The sequence below is a fragment of the Ursus maritimus genome, unplaced genomic scaffold (assembly GCF_017311325.1).
Source record: "Ursus maritimus isolate PB19 unplaced genomic scaffold, ASM1731132v1 scaffold_10, whole genome shotgun sequence".
In the NCBI taxonomy this organism is placed as follows: domain Eukaryota; kingdom Metazoa; phylum Chordata; class Mammalia; order Carnivora; family Ursidae; genus Ursus; species Ursus maritimus.
The window spans coordinates 28991390-29010731 of NW_024423344.1; the positions used below are offsets into that span (position 1 = coordinate 28991390).

A 19342-nucleotide genomic window follows, 5' to 3' on the forward strand; every position below is an offset into this window, starting at 1 on the left:
TTGATGATTAGTTGCGTATAACACCCAGTGCACCATGCAATACGTGCCCTCCTTACTACCCATCACCGGTCTATCCCATTCCCCCACCCCCCTCCCCTCTGAGGCCCTCAGTTTGTTTCTCAGAGTCCGTAGTCTCTCATGTTTCATTCTGGTACACATAAAGAAACATGCGTATGAGATAGATGTCTGTAATTTCTGAAAATATTCAACATGTGTTCAAATTAAAAACACAGTCTCAGAACCATATGAAGAGTATCCAACGAAAAAGGAATAAATCACCAAAACTCTGTGTTTGTATGTATGTGTTTTTACAAAGACTAATCCAGGGATGGAAGAATAAATACACTGAACTGTTAATCCTGGTGCCTACGGGGGAGGGAGTGGGATCGGCAGAGACACGGGGGGACTTCTCTTTTTTGGCTTTTTTATTTGAGTATCTCCCAGTGGGATTGTATTCAAATATTACATCATTTTTTAACAGAAATAAATCTGTGAAGAATAAACCACACATCACTCGGTTTCCTTTTCTTTTGCTTCAGTCATTTGCTTTCTTCTCTATACCAGTCTGTTGTGGGACAGGCTTTCTGTGCAGTTTTACACATTTAAAAATATAAGTTATTTGGTGAACTAACAATGACCCTAAAGGGTCATTCTGTATTTCCTATGGCATTATAATGGATTACTTGCGTGCTGAATGTGAATCTCTTTTCTCCTATAGGTGATGTTTTTAGCTGCCATGCAGTTGATAATCCCAAACCCCATTCAGAGCTCGAAATGCTCAGGCAATATGGACCAAATGTGCCTGAGCCCATCCTTCAGAAGCTTGTGGCTGCCTTTGGAGAGCTGAGGAGTTTAGCTGACCAGGGCATTATTAGCTATCCTTATTCTACCAGAGAAGTTGTCAACATAGTGAAGCATTTACAGGTATGGCACATGCCCTGTGCATAAAGGTTTAAAAGAAACCATCAATCTTGTTTTTTTTTTTTTAGACTGCTTAATGTATACCAGGTCTTTCAATTTCTAAGATGTAATCCTGATTCAGACGGTATAATATGAAGTGTTTGTAATCTAAATTTAAATCTGGAAGACTGACAAACAGTTAGTGTTTGTTGTTGTAACAAACATTTATGTTGTTGACTTAGTCAAGATTCTATGCCATGGCCATTACCAAGGATTTGGGTAATTTTTTAGGGTAAAAGAAGACAAGAGAGTGAGACAGCAAAGAAGCTTCACCACTGTTCGACTTTATACAACAAGCATGTGGTTCTGAGTGAAAAATACTTCCATTTTGAAAACAAAAGATGTGGAAATAGTAAACTCAGTACGAACTAACAGTACTTATTATATGCCCATAAATACTGCAAGAAAGTTCTATAAGATAGAATAAATGGAGAGGGAAATGCAATTCTTCGTAGCCAAGTACAATGTATAGTCCAGCTTGGTAAAGAAAACAAAAAACCCAGGCCAGTTCTACTTTTATAATAAATAATGGTCTCTGAGTGAAAAGTCACAATCTAATGACTCTTGACCTCTGGCCTATCCCCTAAGGAAAATCTAGAAAGGAAAATAGAAAGCTTCATTCTGCATATTAAACCACGAAAAGACAAGCTCAGATCCCAGAGCCTAAAGAAAATCAAGACAGAGCCGATAGAGGACCCAGAGGACACAGCCAGTGTCCATCTTGCTATTAGTATTATTTTTCTTTCCCTTTTCTATGACCTATTTATCTATTCACTGTACTTCCTATGTTCTTCTTCTCTTCTTTTCTTGATCCTTTATCTTTCCTTTCATTTATTCATAGACCTGTGACTTCTCTAAATACTTCTGTATAGATATTCAACACTGCTCTATCTATTTAAGAAGGAATTTTTTATTTAGCCAATCTACTACTCACTTTAAAGGCAGTGGAAGTCACCAAACAGGATCTGAGCACTGATTTAGCATTTGAGAGAAGGAACTATTCCCCCTCAAATTCTAATATTTATTTGAAAAGGAAAATATTAAGTTATGAGAGCAAACATTAAAAGGAAAATGTATATATTCCTCCTGTCTTGTTACCTGACAAGGCTCATAAATTTCTGCTAAAGTTTATTCAATCATTATTGTTCTATCAGTTTTATAAATCTTTATAATATTGTATATTTTATCACATGTGTCATAAGGGAATTTTTTTTTCTTAATACAGAAATTTCCCACTGAAGGTCTCTCCAGTGTGGTTAGGAATGTGTTTGACTTTGACTCCTACAACAATGACATGAGGGAGATTTTGATTAACACTTTGCACAAACACGGGATACCTATCGGAGCAAAACCAACCAGTGTGCAGCTGGCGAAGGAGTAAGGCAAACTCATTGATCAAATACTCTTGGGGGTTACTGTTCTGATTCTTAAATGGTAATACTTCTGAATCTGCTGTTACATACTGCTAAACTGGCATGGGGTAGAAATTCCATGAGTAAGCTTTTCACATATATGTTGCTATTTGCTGGCTGGATTTCAGTCAAATCGCATTATTTATAGGCCTGTAAATTGAGAATTTTAATTATTTTGAATGTCCCACAAGTAGATGTAATGTAATCAAATAAAGGGAAATATTTGTTTCTTTAACAGTCTCTGTCCTTTTGTCGAATTATTATGACTCTCATTATTTCCTAATCTAGTGCAAAATCATGGTACAAAAATGAAAACTACCTAAAGGGATAATATGTATTTCGTTAAGATCATCTTATTTATGTCACCATATATTTTTGTTATGATCGTTTTCTAAATTTATAATCATATTAACTTAAGAGAATGTTGGTTACTTATTTCAGCTCAACAGATTAAAGAGGTTGTGAAAACAAGTGGGTTTGTTTCATGTAGGCCAATTGCCTTCCTTTTATTCAGTAATTATAGGCTACGTACTTAATCTTAGTAAAGAATCTTGCAAATATGTTGTTTACCAGAAAGATAGCTGATATGGTTTGTAATTAAGTTAGGCAAATTCACTAGAAAACAGATTTAGATATGTGTCACTCAATTGGTAATGCATCTAATGCTATCTTTTCTATAAAAAAATAGTCAATTACCATAATTCTCAAGGGGCAATAATTACTTTTAAATTATTATTTAAATTTAGTCTCATATAGGAGGCACTCTCTACCTTCCTTAGAAAAAAATTAAGTATAAATTAATGATTAGTCCAGCTATACACGCACACATGCATATATATCCTAAGTGTATATATCATCCTTATTTATTTATTCTTTGAAGTTATTATAAAAACTTATCAGAATTTATACAAATAAAAATAAATTGTTAAAGCTTTAGCAATTTCTTCTAGGACTCTTAAAGAGAAACAAATATTTCCCTTTTATGGTGGAAGCACAAGATGGAGTTATGTTTGAAATCATCAGTGAATTGGTTATATTAATGAATGAGTCAATTTTCTTGAAAAGAGTCATTTGGTGTCAGTTGTTAATACATACAATTTTCTCTAAAATACTGTTTTACTGATTGATTAGCAGTGTTTATAGGCATTTTGAAACTAGTTGCTGATTTAATAGCATACCTTCTATATTAGAGAGTTCAAGAAATTATCTTTAATATGCAAACTTCTGTAAGTGCTCATGTTTTTTACTTCCTTTTTATGAACTATATCTTTATTTTCAATTGGAAATAACATAGTTTTTATTACCATTAACAAATTTCTGTAGAGTCCTGGCTTCTTGGAAACCAGGCTTATGATTTCAAAATAACTTTTTTTGGATGCTTGAACAACTTGAAATAAAAATTAAAATACGTATTAGTTGGTAAGATCAATCAGAAAATGGTTGGCATTTTAATATATTCATTACAGTCTTCAGTTCTAAACTAAAAATTCTTGCCATGCAAGTTAATTCCAATTCTAGTACTTGTGAGTGGAAACAGTACATTGAGCCTAGAAACAAGATGGTCACACTCATGCCTAAGATGGGGATGGAAACAACTAGTTGTCCACCCACTACAAATAGCTAAAAATAGACTCATAGAGGAGTGAATTTCCCTTGGGCTGGAGATGATAATAGACTACAGTTTGCACATTCACAGCATTTTTTCCATGTCGGTAAATTGCAATGACTAGGGCAGCTCAAGAGTAGTGATGTCATTTCGTTGCCCTCTAAGTGAAATCCACAGGTTCCATACGTCTATTTCTGTTGAACAATCAGTCCTGTACTTTGGATGGGATAGCATGGTAAGTGACAAAGTAATGGCCTGGGAATTCAGCAGTTAGTCACATATTCAACCTGTGTGCCTGGTCAGTGATGGAGAGACAGATCTTAGCCTGTTGGTAAAATGAGGGCATTTTATTATAGATAGCATAATTATATCAGACAGCATCTAATTAGTACATGTTTAACAATGGAAGGGGTGCATTTAATAATAACTGTAAAAAGAGATATAAAATAAAGCTGTCGTAGTGAGGCCAAAATATAGGGTCATTTTCATAAAGTTAATAAGGTTAATTTTATTGATAAGATTGCTTCCTATTCTAACATCATTTACATTTTAATATAATCTTAATTTTCTCTCCTTGCAAAAACAAAAACAATAAGAAAGGAGTGATACTAACGTTTTCTTTTTTTCTTCCTGGAGTAGCACACTGTTAATAGTAATCACATAGACATCTGAAGTTTTAAGGTTGTCCCCATGTGGTCTTATAATTTGCTTTGACTTTTCTAGCCCTTTTGCTAAACCTTGTACTTCACTAGACCTTTTGCTGAACCAGTTCTTCCAGGCTGCTCCTGCCCATCTCTGCATATACTATGTCAGTGAAGAAGATCCACACTGGGCTTCTGCTCCTAAAAAAGAAAGACAAAATGTTTTACTTACTGTTAATATCATTTTGCCCTGAATGAAAAATCCTTGCTACAGCCTCTTAATCTTGTTCTGTAATCCAACCATAGTGTTTATTGGATGGGAGCAAAATTACACTGAGTCCAGAATCAGGTGTTCACATTCACACTCAAGATGAGAATGGAAAAATAATTGGCCACCCACTATATATAACTAAAAAGGGATGTAAGGCGGACATTGTAGAAGAAGGAAGTTTTCACATGGGCACAGATGATACTAGAGCACTGTTAGAAGATTTTATTTATTTGAGAGAGAGAGAGAGAGAATGACCGGTGGGGACGGGAAGAGGGAAAGAGAGAGAGAGAAGCAGACTCCCTACTGAGCAGGGAGCCCTATTGTCCCAGGACCCTAGGATCATGACCTGAACCAAAGGCAGACGCTCAACTGACTGAGCCACCTGGGCGTCCCTAGAGCACCGTTTGTACCGTCTTCTGTCTACAGAACCTTCTTCCTCAGCTGCAATGAGGATATGTTTTGGCTGTTTGGTGATGTCCCATTCCTGCTCTTTGGTGAATTCCCAGAAGAGATGCTGTCACTTCCCCTTTTGTTCTCCTAAAGAGTGCAGCATGGTACCTATCTCATAAGGTCTCTGCACATTTTTAAAAGGCCCAGTGTCCTATTATGAGGTGAATATGACTTATCTTCTTTACTAAACCTTTGCTAAACCTGGTGCTTTTAGGCTGAGTCTTACCGGGTGGTTATTTTACATGCTTGTCATGTGTAACACAGCTCTTCTTCCTGATCTATAATATATTCCCAGTTCTTAGTACTGAGATCAGAATCGGCCACCTGTACCCCCACATTACACTGGCTCTTCCCACTAGTACTCCCTGAGGTTTTGTTTTTTGTTTTGTTTTGTTTTGTTTTATCGTTCCCTTTTAAATTTCCGATACACGAGATAGGTTAGGCCAAAGAGATGACAGACATAGCCGAATAAGGAAGCACACTGGGAGGAATTTAGGCAGAGATAGAAGGATTTGGGTTAAAATGTGAGCTTCTAAAAAGATAATCTGAGCTATTGAGTTTCAGATGTCGTTGGAGGGAAAAATGAGTGCACACTCACAATTAATTCTAAAGATCCAACCAAAAGCATATCAATTATCTACTGTGGTAGAGATAGGTAATGTATTTCAAAGTAAAGTTTTCTTGTTTTTCCTTAAAATGAGCTTTTATTTTTAAAGTTTCTTTTATTTAGGAATAAAGGTACTACTAGCACATTGGTTCTTCTAAATTTAAAAGTGTGTTTCAGAGTAATTGATGTCTAACATGCTGGAGGGAAGCATTTGTTTTAAAGGGGAAAAAAACCTTGTTTTTTGTAACATAATTTTAAGTGACTTTTACAATATTTTATCTTAAATTTATATATCACTCTCAACTTCACATTTCTTAAGATGAGAGAATTATCATTTCATAGATTTACAATGGAATATGAATACTTTACCTCTAAACATATTAATTAATAACAATAGTAATGATGGTAATGTAAACAGCTTATAGATAACTATGTGCCCAGCACATTTCTGATCACTCTCTTACGTGAATTTAAATAATCCTCATAACAAACCTATCATATATAATGTTATATATATATATATGTATATATATACATACATATGATATTAGTATTGCATTTTGTAGATGAGGAATTTGAGACAGAGAAGTTGTATCAATTGCTTAAGGTCAGAAGGCGAATGGGGGCAAATACTATACATATACATAATTTTCATTCCAATTCTAAGGATAAATGAAGGCAGATTGATAGGCAAATGACAATTCGGAGTTACTCTTTGTATGCTGAAAATTACAGAAATTTGTTTAAAAGGGCCCTGAGATTTTAGGTAAGCAACTTGGAAACATCACTGACTATGATGTCATACACGCGTAACTCTTCAGAGTTATGATAGATTCAGATCTGGGGGGGAGGGTAGCCCCCAATGACATTTCACAATGAAAAGTAAGTCAAAAAGTGGATCAACATAGACTTTTGGCACAACAAAGATCATTTGAGAGACCTCTTCATTTCCAGTTAAGTTTCCTTTTTTTTTTTTTTTTTTCTCCTCGGTATAGTGAAGGATCATGAAATAAAACACAAGGTAATTCATTTAGAAAAATAAAAACAAACTAGAAAACTCTATTTGGCTGCCATATATAAAAAATACACTGTCCATTATTGCTTCCTGATTTGTAACACAAAACTAATTTATGGAATCTTCTCAAAGGTTATGGTCATTTTTAAATAAATCAAACATTCAGAGAAATTATCTCTACCCTCTGAAGTTATCATTATGTGTTTTTCTCTCCCTGTCTTCCCTAGGAGACATACATGTCTATAAAATATTTAAATGACATCTTTCTTACTCTAAATTCTTTGTCCTCAACTCTGTTGGTTTCTTTTTTAATTGTGCTTAGTTTATTCTTTTTTTTAAAATAACATATAATGTATTATTTGTTTCAGGGGTACAGCTGTATGATTCATCAGTCTTATGTAATACATACCCTCCCCAGTGTCCGTCACCCAGTTACCCCATCGCTTCACCTCCTTCCCTTCCAGCAACCCTTAGTTTGTTTCCTATGATTAAGAGTCTCTTATGGTGTGTCTCCCTCTGGTTTCGTCTTGTTTCATTTTTTCCTCTCTTCCCCTGTGACCCTCTGCCTTGTTTCTCAAATTCCACAGTTTATTCTGAAGCTAGTTTCTTTTTCGTGTTGGTTTGTTTGTTTTGTGGTTTTTGGTTTTTGTTTGTCGTTGTTATTGTTGTTGTTGTTCTGAGAGAAAGAGCACCAGTGCAGGGGTTGCAGAGGTAGAGAGAAAGACGCTTAAGCAGGCTCCACACCCAAAGCAGAGCCCTATGCGGGGCTCGATCTCACAACCTGAGATCATGACCTGAGCCAAAATCAGGAGTTGGATGCTTAACCAACTGAGCCATCCCAGTGCCCCTTAAGGTAGTTTCTTTTTTCCCCAAAGCATTGATTGCCTATTTGTCACTGGCAAACTACCTATTATCTACCAATCATTTATTTGTATTAGCCAAGGGGAATAAAAATTTGAGGAAATCAAAAAGGTTTTATATGTATTTCCTTATGATGTATATTTACTAAGTGAAGAATGACATCCCATGTATTTTTAAAGTAAATAAGCAAAACGAATATTAAAACACTTGTAATTTCACCATCTGGAGATAACCGTTGTTAATTCCTATAGATCTTTTCATGTGATTCTGTGTTATTTCATGCAGTGAGAATTTTTTCTTTCCAGTTTTTTTCTGAGTTTTTTTGTTAATAAAAGAGACATTTCTCTGAAAGGGGGTTCTTTTTAAAAGAACCTCTTCCAAGTTTATTGAAAAAAAAAATACAGTTGACCCTTGAACAATATGGGGATTAGTTGCCCCAACCCCTCATGCAGTCACAAATCCTTATATAACTTTTGACTCCCCCAGAACTTAACTACTAATAGCCTACTGTTGACCAGAGGCCTTACCAGTAGCATAAACAGCTGATTAACACGTTTTGTATGTTATATGTATTATTACTGTATTCTTATGCCAAAGGAAGCCAAAGAAAAGAAAATGGTATTACAGTACTGTACTTACTGTATTTATTGAAAAAAAATCTGCATGTAAGTTGGACCCATGCATGTCAAACCCATGTTCTTCAAGAGGCAACTGCATAACTGTAATGAATTAGATTTGAGCATATATAATCCTCCTTCCCCAACCTCTCTTTTCCTGCATTCTTTTTCCATTCTTTTTGTTCCTTGAGATTTGGGGCTAACTTATTCATTTATTCTAAGCTTAATGAACAAATTCATAATCCATATAAAGTGTTCTCATAGAGAATACAGACAATACTTTGTGTATCAATACTTTGTGTCTTTATACATTTGTTTAAATATGATTATCATTTTCAGACATATAAAAATGCTGTTGCCATAGACTGCCCATCTAAAAATGACTGTTACATGTGACTGCATTTAAAAAGTGTCCCATAATTGTTGAAGAAGCCCTATTGGAGTCTTGTTACTCTTCCAACATCCTGTTGACATCTGTATTCTCTCTCTGCTTTCAAATGCTTTCTTGAATTTTTTTTTAATTTCATTTTTCAGGCAAAATAAGGTAACTTTGAATTAATAAGGTCTAGGTCTGTATTAGCCAATATTTTTTTAAACTTTTTTAAGTGGAGCCCAGCACAGGGCTTAAACTCACGAACTGAGCTGAAGACGAGCTGAGATCAAGAGTGAGACACTTAACCGACTGGTGTCCCAGCCAATATTTTTATTAAACTTCTTAAATAAGTTCACGTTTTAAACAATTTAATAATACAGTGGTAGCTGTTGAGAATAGTTGCCTTTGAGAGAGGCCCCGGAGTAGAGAAAGGAAGCTCCACTTTCTGTGTTGTTTTAATATCCTAACGTGCATTATTTTCTATATTTTATTTTTTAAATGCTCACCAACTATCTAGGCACTGGAATTATTCATTTTGTTTTCTTATTTAAATAAGTAAAAATGATGAAGTAAAGGTCTATTCTGAAATTGCTCTATGTGGGGATCTTTGGTACACCACACTGCAATGGCTACCTGAAGGGTGCAACATTGGCAGCCTTACCAACAGCAAAGGAGAACTCACGTTCACCAGACATTTCTATTGCATTTCAGCACAATATAAGTAAACTTATGCATTGGTGGACATCAACATAAACATATCAAGTGAGGGAAGACAGCACTTTTAAAGCAGCAAAAATAAAAATAGTTGCGTATTTGCAGACAGAACAGCTTCATCTACAATAAATGTCTTTGAAAGGGTATCTGTCTAGAATTGGTTTTCTATGTTAAAGACTTATCCTGTGTATTGGAACATCAATAGCAGCTTCATCTCTGACCAAAACCAGCTTTTGGGTACCAGAGGCATCACAGAGAACATTCCTACCGGGGCCTCTCTTTGGAGTAATTTCATTAGGTTTTAGTTTTGAAAATAGGAATTATTATTGGTTTACTGTTTATCGCATTAAATTAAGACTTTCTTAAGAAAGTTTTGTACTGCTTCTTCCATTTTCCAAACTATTGTATGCTATAATTTTCTTTTTATATTCTTGGTTTTTACAAATGAGTTCATGGTACTGATCATGGAGTTCTAAGGTGTACGATTCCACTCTGAGTGATGACTTACTTTCATTTCATAAAAGAGCTCTTAGTTTTCAAAAGTAGTAAGATTTACATAATGACATCGCAGAACTATTATGAGCAGAAGGGTAGTATTGGGTTTTATAGTTTCATAGCCTTTGCCCCATATTCTCTTGGTATATTGTAAAGGAGCTTCATGCCATTTCATTTGCTTTCAACGTCTTTATGAAGGTGCAGAAAAAATTTAAAATATAACCAATCTACATAGAAATCATTAAGGTCTATGAATCTTCTTTCATACTCATCTTAAACCATCTCACAGAATTATCCTTGGATTCCCTTAAGCATTTGCAAGTGATATCTGTCACCTGCCTACATAGAAATTCCCAATCTCCACCTATAACTCTTCGAAATACACCTGCAAAGTAGATTGCATCATTTATTGAGAGTCATGTAGTCAGTATGCAATGGGGGAAGAATGCTATGGTAGTTTGCAACTTGTCATTGAGATGAGAAACAAGTAGGTGAAGATATTGGCAGTTCTGGTGTAGCCAAACATTCATTTATTTAACAAACATTATTGAGCATTTATGTGGTAATATGGTGTGGCTTAAAATGGTGGGGTTCGGAGCCGAGGGCCAAGAAAGAATTCTTGAGATGTCTTCGGTGCAGAAGGTGGTGTTATTAAAGCACAGGGACAACACCCATGGGCAGAAGGAGTGCACGGTCATGAGGAGTGGCCCGTTATATACTTTCAAGTTGGGAGGGGGTTCGGGAGAGCACAAGCCTCCAAGGTATTTTGGAAACAAGGTTTTCAGGATTCTAAGGAGGCTAGCTATTGTTAGGAAAAGGTCATTTATTACTGTTACTCAGTCAGGGGACCCTTCAGATGTCTATCAGTGGGCCATATGTTTAGAGGATGATTGCTAACATGTATCTTGGACGGTAGAGATAAAGGAAGTTTCCAAAGGAATTTTTATATATTAAAGAAGACTTAGAGGATCCTGGAGGGGTTGGGCTAATATTGCCTTTTGCCCTTAGCCAAGTGTCAGCATCCAGGCAGCTGAGCTCCCAGAGGAAGGTCACTCTGCCTATTTCAAAGACTTGTCAATGGGATGTAGGCAGTAAGGACATTTAATTTTTTCTTTTGCCTTTATTTCTCACATCAATACACACTAGGTAAGGAGTCAGAAATATAAAGGTGAAGAAGGCTTCATATCTGCCTTCAAGGAGGTCACGGTGCATTGGGGAGGCACCCAAGTAAAGAGTGACTTGTGTTATGTTAGAGCCACACTAGAGAGAATTAGAGAGGTAGGATTGCTGCCTTCTGCCTTGGGGGAGAGTCAGGGAGGATTAACCAGGCTGAATGCTTAAGGGATTACTAGCCCTTCTCCAGGCAAATAAAGAAGAAAACACTTCAAGCAGAAACAGTTTTAAGAAGCCACAGTGCATTTTGGAAACTGCAAGTAGTTTGGTGACTCAAACAAAGGATGGAATGAGGGCATGCCTTGTGATGGGGCTAAAAGGGAGAGAAGAGTCAGAGGGAATCCCAGAATTTGACTCCAAAAAGTACCATGGTCAAATGCGTAATTTTAGAACGATTCCTTTGGGTTTTTTTCTTTTTTTAAAAAAACAAACCAAAAGGCAATGAAGCTGACAGCAGGAAGACCTGTCTGGAAGCAGTCATCTGAGTGATGCTCAGTGAGGTTCAGTGAGGGCCGGCTTGTGGCAGTGGGAAGGAAAAGAGGCCCAAGAGCAAGAGAGATTTCAGTGGCAGAGTGGATGGATTCTGAGTACCAGAGAGTCAAGGATTCAAGTAAGATGTAAGCCTTACCCTTGATGAATTCATCTCATTGGGAAAATACATAAACTATCAACCTTGCTATGCAATGTTATATTCAAAGTGCTATATTCAGTAGGGTTATCTCATCCTATGAGTCCCTCTTGTGGGAAATAACAGAGGTTTTCTGTGGGGGATTGGAAGGGTGGGGAATTTCCAACTGGGAAAGATTCAATCTCAGTCAGTCTTGATGCAGATAATTAGAAAAGGGAAGAATTTAAGGTTAGAAAATAATAAGATGTGGTTGGGAAAGCAGATGGCAGAAAGAGAGAAGTTTTTGCAGTAAAACTTGAAGAAAGAGGAGAGAGAGGAATCCCAGGCCCCAGGACCATACTTTGGCACCTTCTTCGAGGAGGAAGAAAGCCAGAGATGGGCAGAACAAGCTGACAATGCCTGCTCTGGCACAGAGGGACTTGAGGCACCAGCACTAAGACTGCACAGGGTCATTCTGGATATTGGGGTGCATATTTGAGAACTGTCAGCCAAGAATAGCAAGTTTCCTCAAATCTTTTTCCATCTCATGCATCCAAATTACTCATTTCTATGACGTCAGCAGGACCTAGGTGGCAGAGGAACACAAGTCTAAGAAAGTGAAAGCCATCATGTCTAATGCAGAGCCAGGCAAAGACAGGAAACACACCTACACAGACCCATTGTGTGCACATCATTCACAGCAAAACACAATTAACTGGCCAGCAACATATGAGATTATAGGGCAGGGAGATTCAGAAGTTTCTAGCAAACAAGGGAGGGTAACTGGGAAATAGTAATACCCACTATTACTTATTTAAAGTGTTTAAGGGGCTTTTCTATTTTCTCTTTTTAAGTATGCTGACTTTTTGTTTTAGTAAATATAAATATTTGCAAGGGATTCACTTCTGACTTTGCTCTCGAAAACTGAATTCTCTGTCAGGCCTTAAATTTGAAAATTGCAAATGCTATAGAACTGTATCCTAAGAGTTTCTAAGAGTTCCAAATGTGCAAATTTCCATGGAAACCCAGAAGAGCAAGAGATTCATCCTGCTCAGAAAGAAATATGGGCAAGAGATGCAGAGGGAAGTGACACTTGAATTGGGCTTTAAAAATGAGAAGGATTTCACCAACGAGGCAATACCAGAGAGGAATTCTGGGAAGAGGTAATAGCCTCTTGGAAGCACGAAAATGTGTAGCTTGTTCAGGAAGAACAAGTAGCAGTTCAAAGTGGCTAAGGCTTAAGTTGGCTGTAGAGTGAGAGGAAGGCATAAGAGCCAAAAGTGGAAATATTTGTCAGGGTTATTCTATTGAAAGGCTCTAGTAAACTCAGTTGGACAATCCAACCTAATTTTTACAAGAGGTTCGATTTAAAATATTAGGAGTGAGTGAGGACTGCTAAAATCGGAGTTGTTCTTTTTCTTCTCCAAGATGGTAGTAATTGATGAAGTTTTGAGAGTTGGTGGAACTACCCTGAGGGGTTCCACTATTCCTGTGAAAATTAGTTCTTGTGGTAAGGAGATGTTTTAGGAATTGTTGCTAATAGGTACATCAACAACTTCTAATTGCGTAATGCCCCTAGAAAGATCCAAATCTTTCTCACGTGTTTCTTTCAGACTCCAGAAATAGTACTGGCAAATGTTCAGAGAAGGCAGAAATTTGCCAGAACATACTCTTTAAAACCCCAGATCACCTCTTTATGGAAACAATCTTAGACAAATCTCTTGCATGTCATTCAGACTCAGCTTTGGTGTCCATATGCATCATGTTATGAATTGTGTGCATGCTTAGAAAAAAATTATTTTTGCTTCCTATGTAATTTGACCTGAATCATAATTTTGGTATTCACCTTTCTTTAAGTTAAAACTTTTACTTCCAGATCTTTATTAATACTTCCACAGGAGATTAAGAAACATCACAACATATGAACTGAAATACTTCATTGTTTTAAAAAACATAAATTCATGAATGACATTGAAGATAAAAAGTAGTGCTATTTATAGGCCTTAAGTTCATCCTCCTCCCCCTTAAAATCAAATCCAGACATCATTCCAGCTAAGACTTTAATAGAGTCAAACACTACAAGTGTCAGGATCTAAAAATCATGGAAAATACCATTGTCATTTCCATGAAATCAGGTGTAACAATTTAAGTGTGGTTTAGGTTGGATGACAGATTCCGGTAATGGAATATAGGGCCTTTTGCTAACTGATTATTCGTTAAGATTTAGCCCCAAATTAGTGTTGATTATGTTTCCAATTCCAAAGCTTGCTCATGCACCCAAATACAATGCTTCCCCTTTCCCCTGACTACCGACTTATTGAAGGGGAAAGAGTTAGTAATAGATTTTTCCACAGCTTATTGGGAGGAGTTAGTAGTGAAAAATAAATGAGGGACTTTGGTTTGCCTCAGTTGGCCAGTCTGGAGCCCACAGGAAAAGTCTTAGAACAACACTTCGTGTTACCAAGAAGGAAGATGGAGTCAGTTTGTTGTACGACTCCAGAATAGCCCATGTGTGTTTTGGTTTTAGCCTTATTGCCAATAGCAATCTTGTTATGTGGTTCCAGATAGTTTCTATATGGAGTACCTGAGGGTCCTTCCCATACCCTGCCAACCAAACAGCTAGTGCTATTTTTAGATGGAACCATGCAGCCTGGTTAATTTCCATGAGTGTCATTTAGAATGAGTTTGCAAGTTCAAACCAGATTTCTTGAGTATCCCAGAAATTGTCTATAAAAACTGGAAGTTGAACAAAGTTGCTCTTTCTCAAGTGGATGAACGTTTTTTTTAAGCGTCTGTATATTTTTGTGAGATTATTAAAGGCTTCATTTTTTCTCCAGATCCTTCCTATACTTTACTAGGAATTGAGGTGGTAAGTCACTAAGTATTTTACCAATTCAAGGAAAAATATGTAAACCTTAATTATGTTTGTCATCAAGGTAAAAACAGAATAGGACCTTACCTTCTTAGTTCCAGAAATGTGAAATCTTCCTTTTTTAAGTTTTTATTTTAATTCCAGTTAGTTAAATGCAGTGTGATATTAGTTTCAGTTGTACAGTATAGTGATTCAGCAATTCCACACATCATCCAGGGCTCATCAGAACAAGTGGGCTCCTTAATCCCCATCACATATTTCCCCCGTCCCTCCACCCCCTCCCTTCTGGTAACCATCACTTTGGTTCTCTATAGTTAAGAGTCTGTTTCTTGCTTTCTCCCTCTCTCTCTTTTTTCCCCCTTTGCTTGTTTTTTAAGTTCCACATATGAGTGAAGCCATATGGTATTTGTCTTTCTCTGACTGTCTTATTTCGATTAGCATTATACTCTCTAGCTCCATCCATGTCATTGCAAATGGCAGGAGTGTAATCTTCTTCTTAAAGTATATTCTAAATGTCATATTATAGACTATCTTTTAATAAAATATAACTCACTTCTAAATGAAGCACTCTTCAAATTTATTTGTGTGGTTGATAATTGATGGCTCATTTATTTTTCTATGACTTGGAAACAAGAAGAAATATTTACTTTTCAAATCATCCTTGCCAGGTTACCTCTGCCAGAGCAGACGTTCATGGGCTATTGGACAATTGGTCAGTCAAGAAATGGAATACAAAAACTGTTGTGTCCAGCAGAAACTCATCATATAGACATAAAGGTTGATATTATTATTTCTTCACTAAAATATTGAATGTTACAGATTTTTCTATATCTTCCCTGGGAAAAACACATACGACCTCAGGAATGACTTGTTCTGAGGTTATTTTAGATTTAGCTTTATCTCCAACTTTCAAGCCAGTCTGCCTTCTGAGGAGTTCAATGTAGATAATTGCTAATGGCTAATAGAATTCCTGAGAGCTAACCTGAATTAGAGTCAGGTATGTTGTGTGTATCCTAGGACACTGACTCCATGGTATTTGTTTCCATGTAAAAAGGCAANNAAAGAGTATCAGTCCTTAGCTGCAACAGAAACTCCTTTAGGTATTTCAAGCAGAAAGGGATTTACTGTGGGGAATTGGTTGCCTATAAAATCATTAGAAGACAGAAGAAACAGAAGTCAATGGACCACCACTGGATTTTCAGTCTCAAGATCAGTGCTTCTGCTTTTACCAGCACCCCTGGTGCTGGCAGCTACATAGCCGAGCAGGATCAGCAAACTTTTTCTGTAAAGGGCCAGATAGTAACTGTTTTAGGCCGCGCAGAGTCAGCTGCTGCTACTCCACTCTGCTGGGGTAGCACAAAAGTAGCCGTAGACAATATGTTAGCAGAGAAACATGGCTGTGTTCTCGTAAAATGTTATTTACAAAAGCAGGCGGTGGGTCCAACTTGACCTGTGGACCATTCAAGTGCATTTCACTGGTAGAACCTAAATCGTATCCAGAACCCTTACTGCGAGGGAGTATGAGGAATGTAGTTTTTAGACTTCTGGCTCCTGAGATACGTACCAGATAGAAAGGGGTGGTGTGGGGGGTGGCAGGGATGCTGCAAGAGTCACTATCTAACCGAGACACTTTTGATTAATTAAGGACTGTATGGCATGCGGATATTAAAAGTGTGGTTACATCTATATAGTTCTGTATAGTTCTCATCTTGAAGGACCCAGCCCTAATATCAATAATGTTATTAAATTAGTTCCTCTGCTTATGTTTCTATTGAGTAATGTTCACTACATGTGTTATAGTTTACCTTTTGTAAGTATCAGCTTTTTTTTTTAATTTCAAATGTCACTTTTTTAACATATATTTTATTTCAAAGACCCCAGTTCAGCCCTTACTTTCTATAGAATGATATAATAATCATTCTTTTCAATGGAACTGTATCAGGCCCTGATTCATACATTTACAGATTATTATCCTTGTTTAAAGCCCTGGGTCCTAACTCACAGTTCAAAACTCGCTCTTGGCTTAGGAAGGAATGAAGTAATGAGAAACATATGGGATTTTACATCTAGTGTATTTTGTGAATAAACAAGAGAAAGTGAGAAATAAGATAGAACGAATGAAAGCATTTATAAATGCAAGTATGTGGTATTATTATTGTTATAGGTACCCTGGCAGTCAATAAAATTAGACGAGGTAATTCAAAATGTTGAGTGTTTGAATTTAAACTCTGTATTTTAAAAGAACTTTAGCCTTAAATTCCTTAACCCAGGTAATTACTTTATTCTAGGGTCCAGCCCTTATAAACATACAGGAGTATCCAGTAGAAAGATATGAAGAAAGATCCCAAACCTTTACTGAAGAATGTGCCTCCTGGAAGTTACCATTGGATGAAGTTAACTTAATCTGTGACATTGCTACATCCCATGGTATGTCAGTTTATTCTTTTGATTTTCCTTCCTGCACTGATTTTTTTTTTAAGGGGGATTAAAAGAACCTCTAAACATCAAGAAGTCTGTGATAGACTCAGTAACTGTCATTTTTGGATTGGATAGTAATTGTATGTAATTTAGAACTAATTTCTATAACAACCTAACAAAATACTATTGTGGAATCCACATAGGCACTGCTAAGTTTGTATGCATATGTCTGTTTCTCATTACAAGTGTAGCACAAAGTTAAACACACCCAGGCATGTGCTAAAAATAGAAGAGGAAAAGAAAAAGAGAAACATTGGATTTGGGGGCTGGGATTCCAGTTTGATGATTACATGAACTATGAAAGCAGGGCTGGAGTGATTTGCAGTCATTAAACTTATTGTAAAGAATGACAAATAAAGGATGTGAATTTTGGGCATCTACATTTCTGGACTGTTGCCATTACCTACTGATTCATGCAGTATGCCCTGGGTACGTTTTGGCAGAAGTTTTCAATTGATGGCAGTTACTAAGGTCCTATTAAACAGAGGTGATGACAGGGGAAAGGGAGAGAGTCACTAAGATGGGGATTGTTGAGGCGAAAATACAGAAGCAAGTTTTTGCTCATATTAAGTTCTGTGAATATTGTTTATTCCTAAAACCAGCTTTGTTGAATGAAAATATGTGCTTTAAAAATATACAGACTGGTAACAGACTGGTGCTCTTGTGAAGATATTTTTCATTCACTAGTAGAGAATAAATATGGATTTTGCGGATAAAGTTTGAACTTTGGCCCTTGTCGCATCTTCCGGGATTGGAGATGAGTATGTGTGATCCTCCGCCTCACGCCCGTGAGAGGCTTGGCTCAGCAGGAGCACTTTCCTGGTTCAACCTTGTCCTGGCCTTTACCCTTTCAAAACAACCTTCCAGGCAGCCACTGTCAGTCAGAATTAGCCCTTACTAACAAAACCCAGATGCTGCCCTTCCTATCGTTTAACTCTCTCTTTCAGTATTGTCCACATACGCGAACTAGGGTTTTTGTTGTTTTTTTCTTTGCTTTTTACCTCTTCTGTATTTGTGAGAGAAAAGCTTAGAATCAGAGTTAATTTATATATATCGATCTCCTAATCAGTCCATCCACAAATCATCCGCTGAGTTCCAGCTGTGTGCTCCGTCTCATGATTCAGATTTTACTGGACCTCTTGACCAGTCAGAAAATCTCATGCGGACCACAAAATTAACACCTTTTTGTCATTACAGAAAATGAGGAAAATACCCTCTATGTAGTTGCATGCAATCCCATCACCTTATACTTCATGAACATGACTGGGAAAAGTGGCTACTTGGCGGACTTTTCTGACATCTTCCCAAGAATGGCCAGTAGAGTTTGGCTCCCATTTGTGACAGTGGCACCGCTGGGAAATCCCCTCAAGGGTCAAGTGATTCTGCACGAGCAGCAGGTAAGGCATCCCAGGCTGCTTGCATGGTACACTTATGCCAAGGGTGAGCTATGTGAAGGCAAAGGCAAGAGTGACTTGCAGCCTGTAAGTGAAAATCCTGCTTTCGTAAAGTTCGAGGAAGGATCAGAGTTGTGTTTTGTCAGTACCGCAAAGGTAGGCTAATATCTTCCTCTCTGCAGACTTCGACATGACCTGTGATTCTGGAAGCATGTAAGTTAGGATTTCTCAACCTCAGCACTGATGACATTTGAGGCCAGATAATTCTTTGTTGTGAAGCATACATTCTCTCTGGGGAGATAAATGACAAAGGAAGCCAGCAAATACATACACCCATTTCAGGTAGTGATAAGTGCTATGTAGAAACAAGGTAATGTCCTAAGGAGTGATGGGGTGGGGTAGGAGGAGGTGGAAGAATGAACTGTATTAAAGCGTGCTCCTCTTAGGTGATGACACTTTATCTGAAACCTGAATTACTTTCTTTATGTAGAGACAGCCATATAAATATAGTGAATGGACTTGTCTTGGTCTGTTTGGGCTACTGTCGCACATATAGCATAGACTAGGTAGCTTACAAACAACAGAAATTTATTCCTCACAGTTCTGGAGGCTGGGAAGTCCAAGATCAAGGGCCAGCAGATCTGGATCTGGTGTCTGGTGAGAACCCACTTCCTAAACAGCTGTCTCTTCACTGTAACCTCACATAGTAGAAAGAGCGGGGGATCTCCTTGGTGTCTCATGGATGAGAGCACTAACCTCATTCATGAAGACTTCACCCTCATGATGTAATCACCTC

At 37.2% G+C, this 19342-nt stretch overlaps 1 protein-coding gene across 1 annotated transcript in view; it reads left to right on the forward strand.

Annotated features, from left to right (window-relative positions):
* Positions 1 to 19342, forward strand: part of VWA8 (von Willebrand factor A domain containing 8) — a 336899-nt gene that overhangs the window by 200560 nt on the left and 116997 nt on the right. Inside the window, exons 25-29 of the mRNA XM_040623208.1 lie at positions 719 to 924; positions 2186 to 2337; positions 15343 to 15451; positions 16963 to 17101; positions 18350 to 18549. Coding sequence (XP_040479142.1) covers positions 719 to 924; positions 2186 to 2337; positions 15343 to 15451; positions 16963 to 17101; positions 18350 to 18549 — 806 coding nt within the window. The remainder of the gene's footprint in view (positions 1 to 718; positions 925 to 2185; positions 2338 to 15342; positions 15452 to 16962; positions 17102 to 18349; positions 18550 to 19342) is intronic.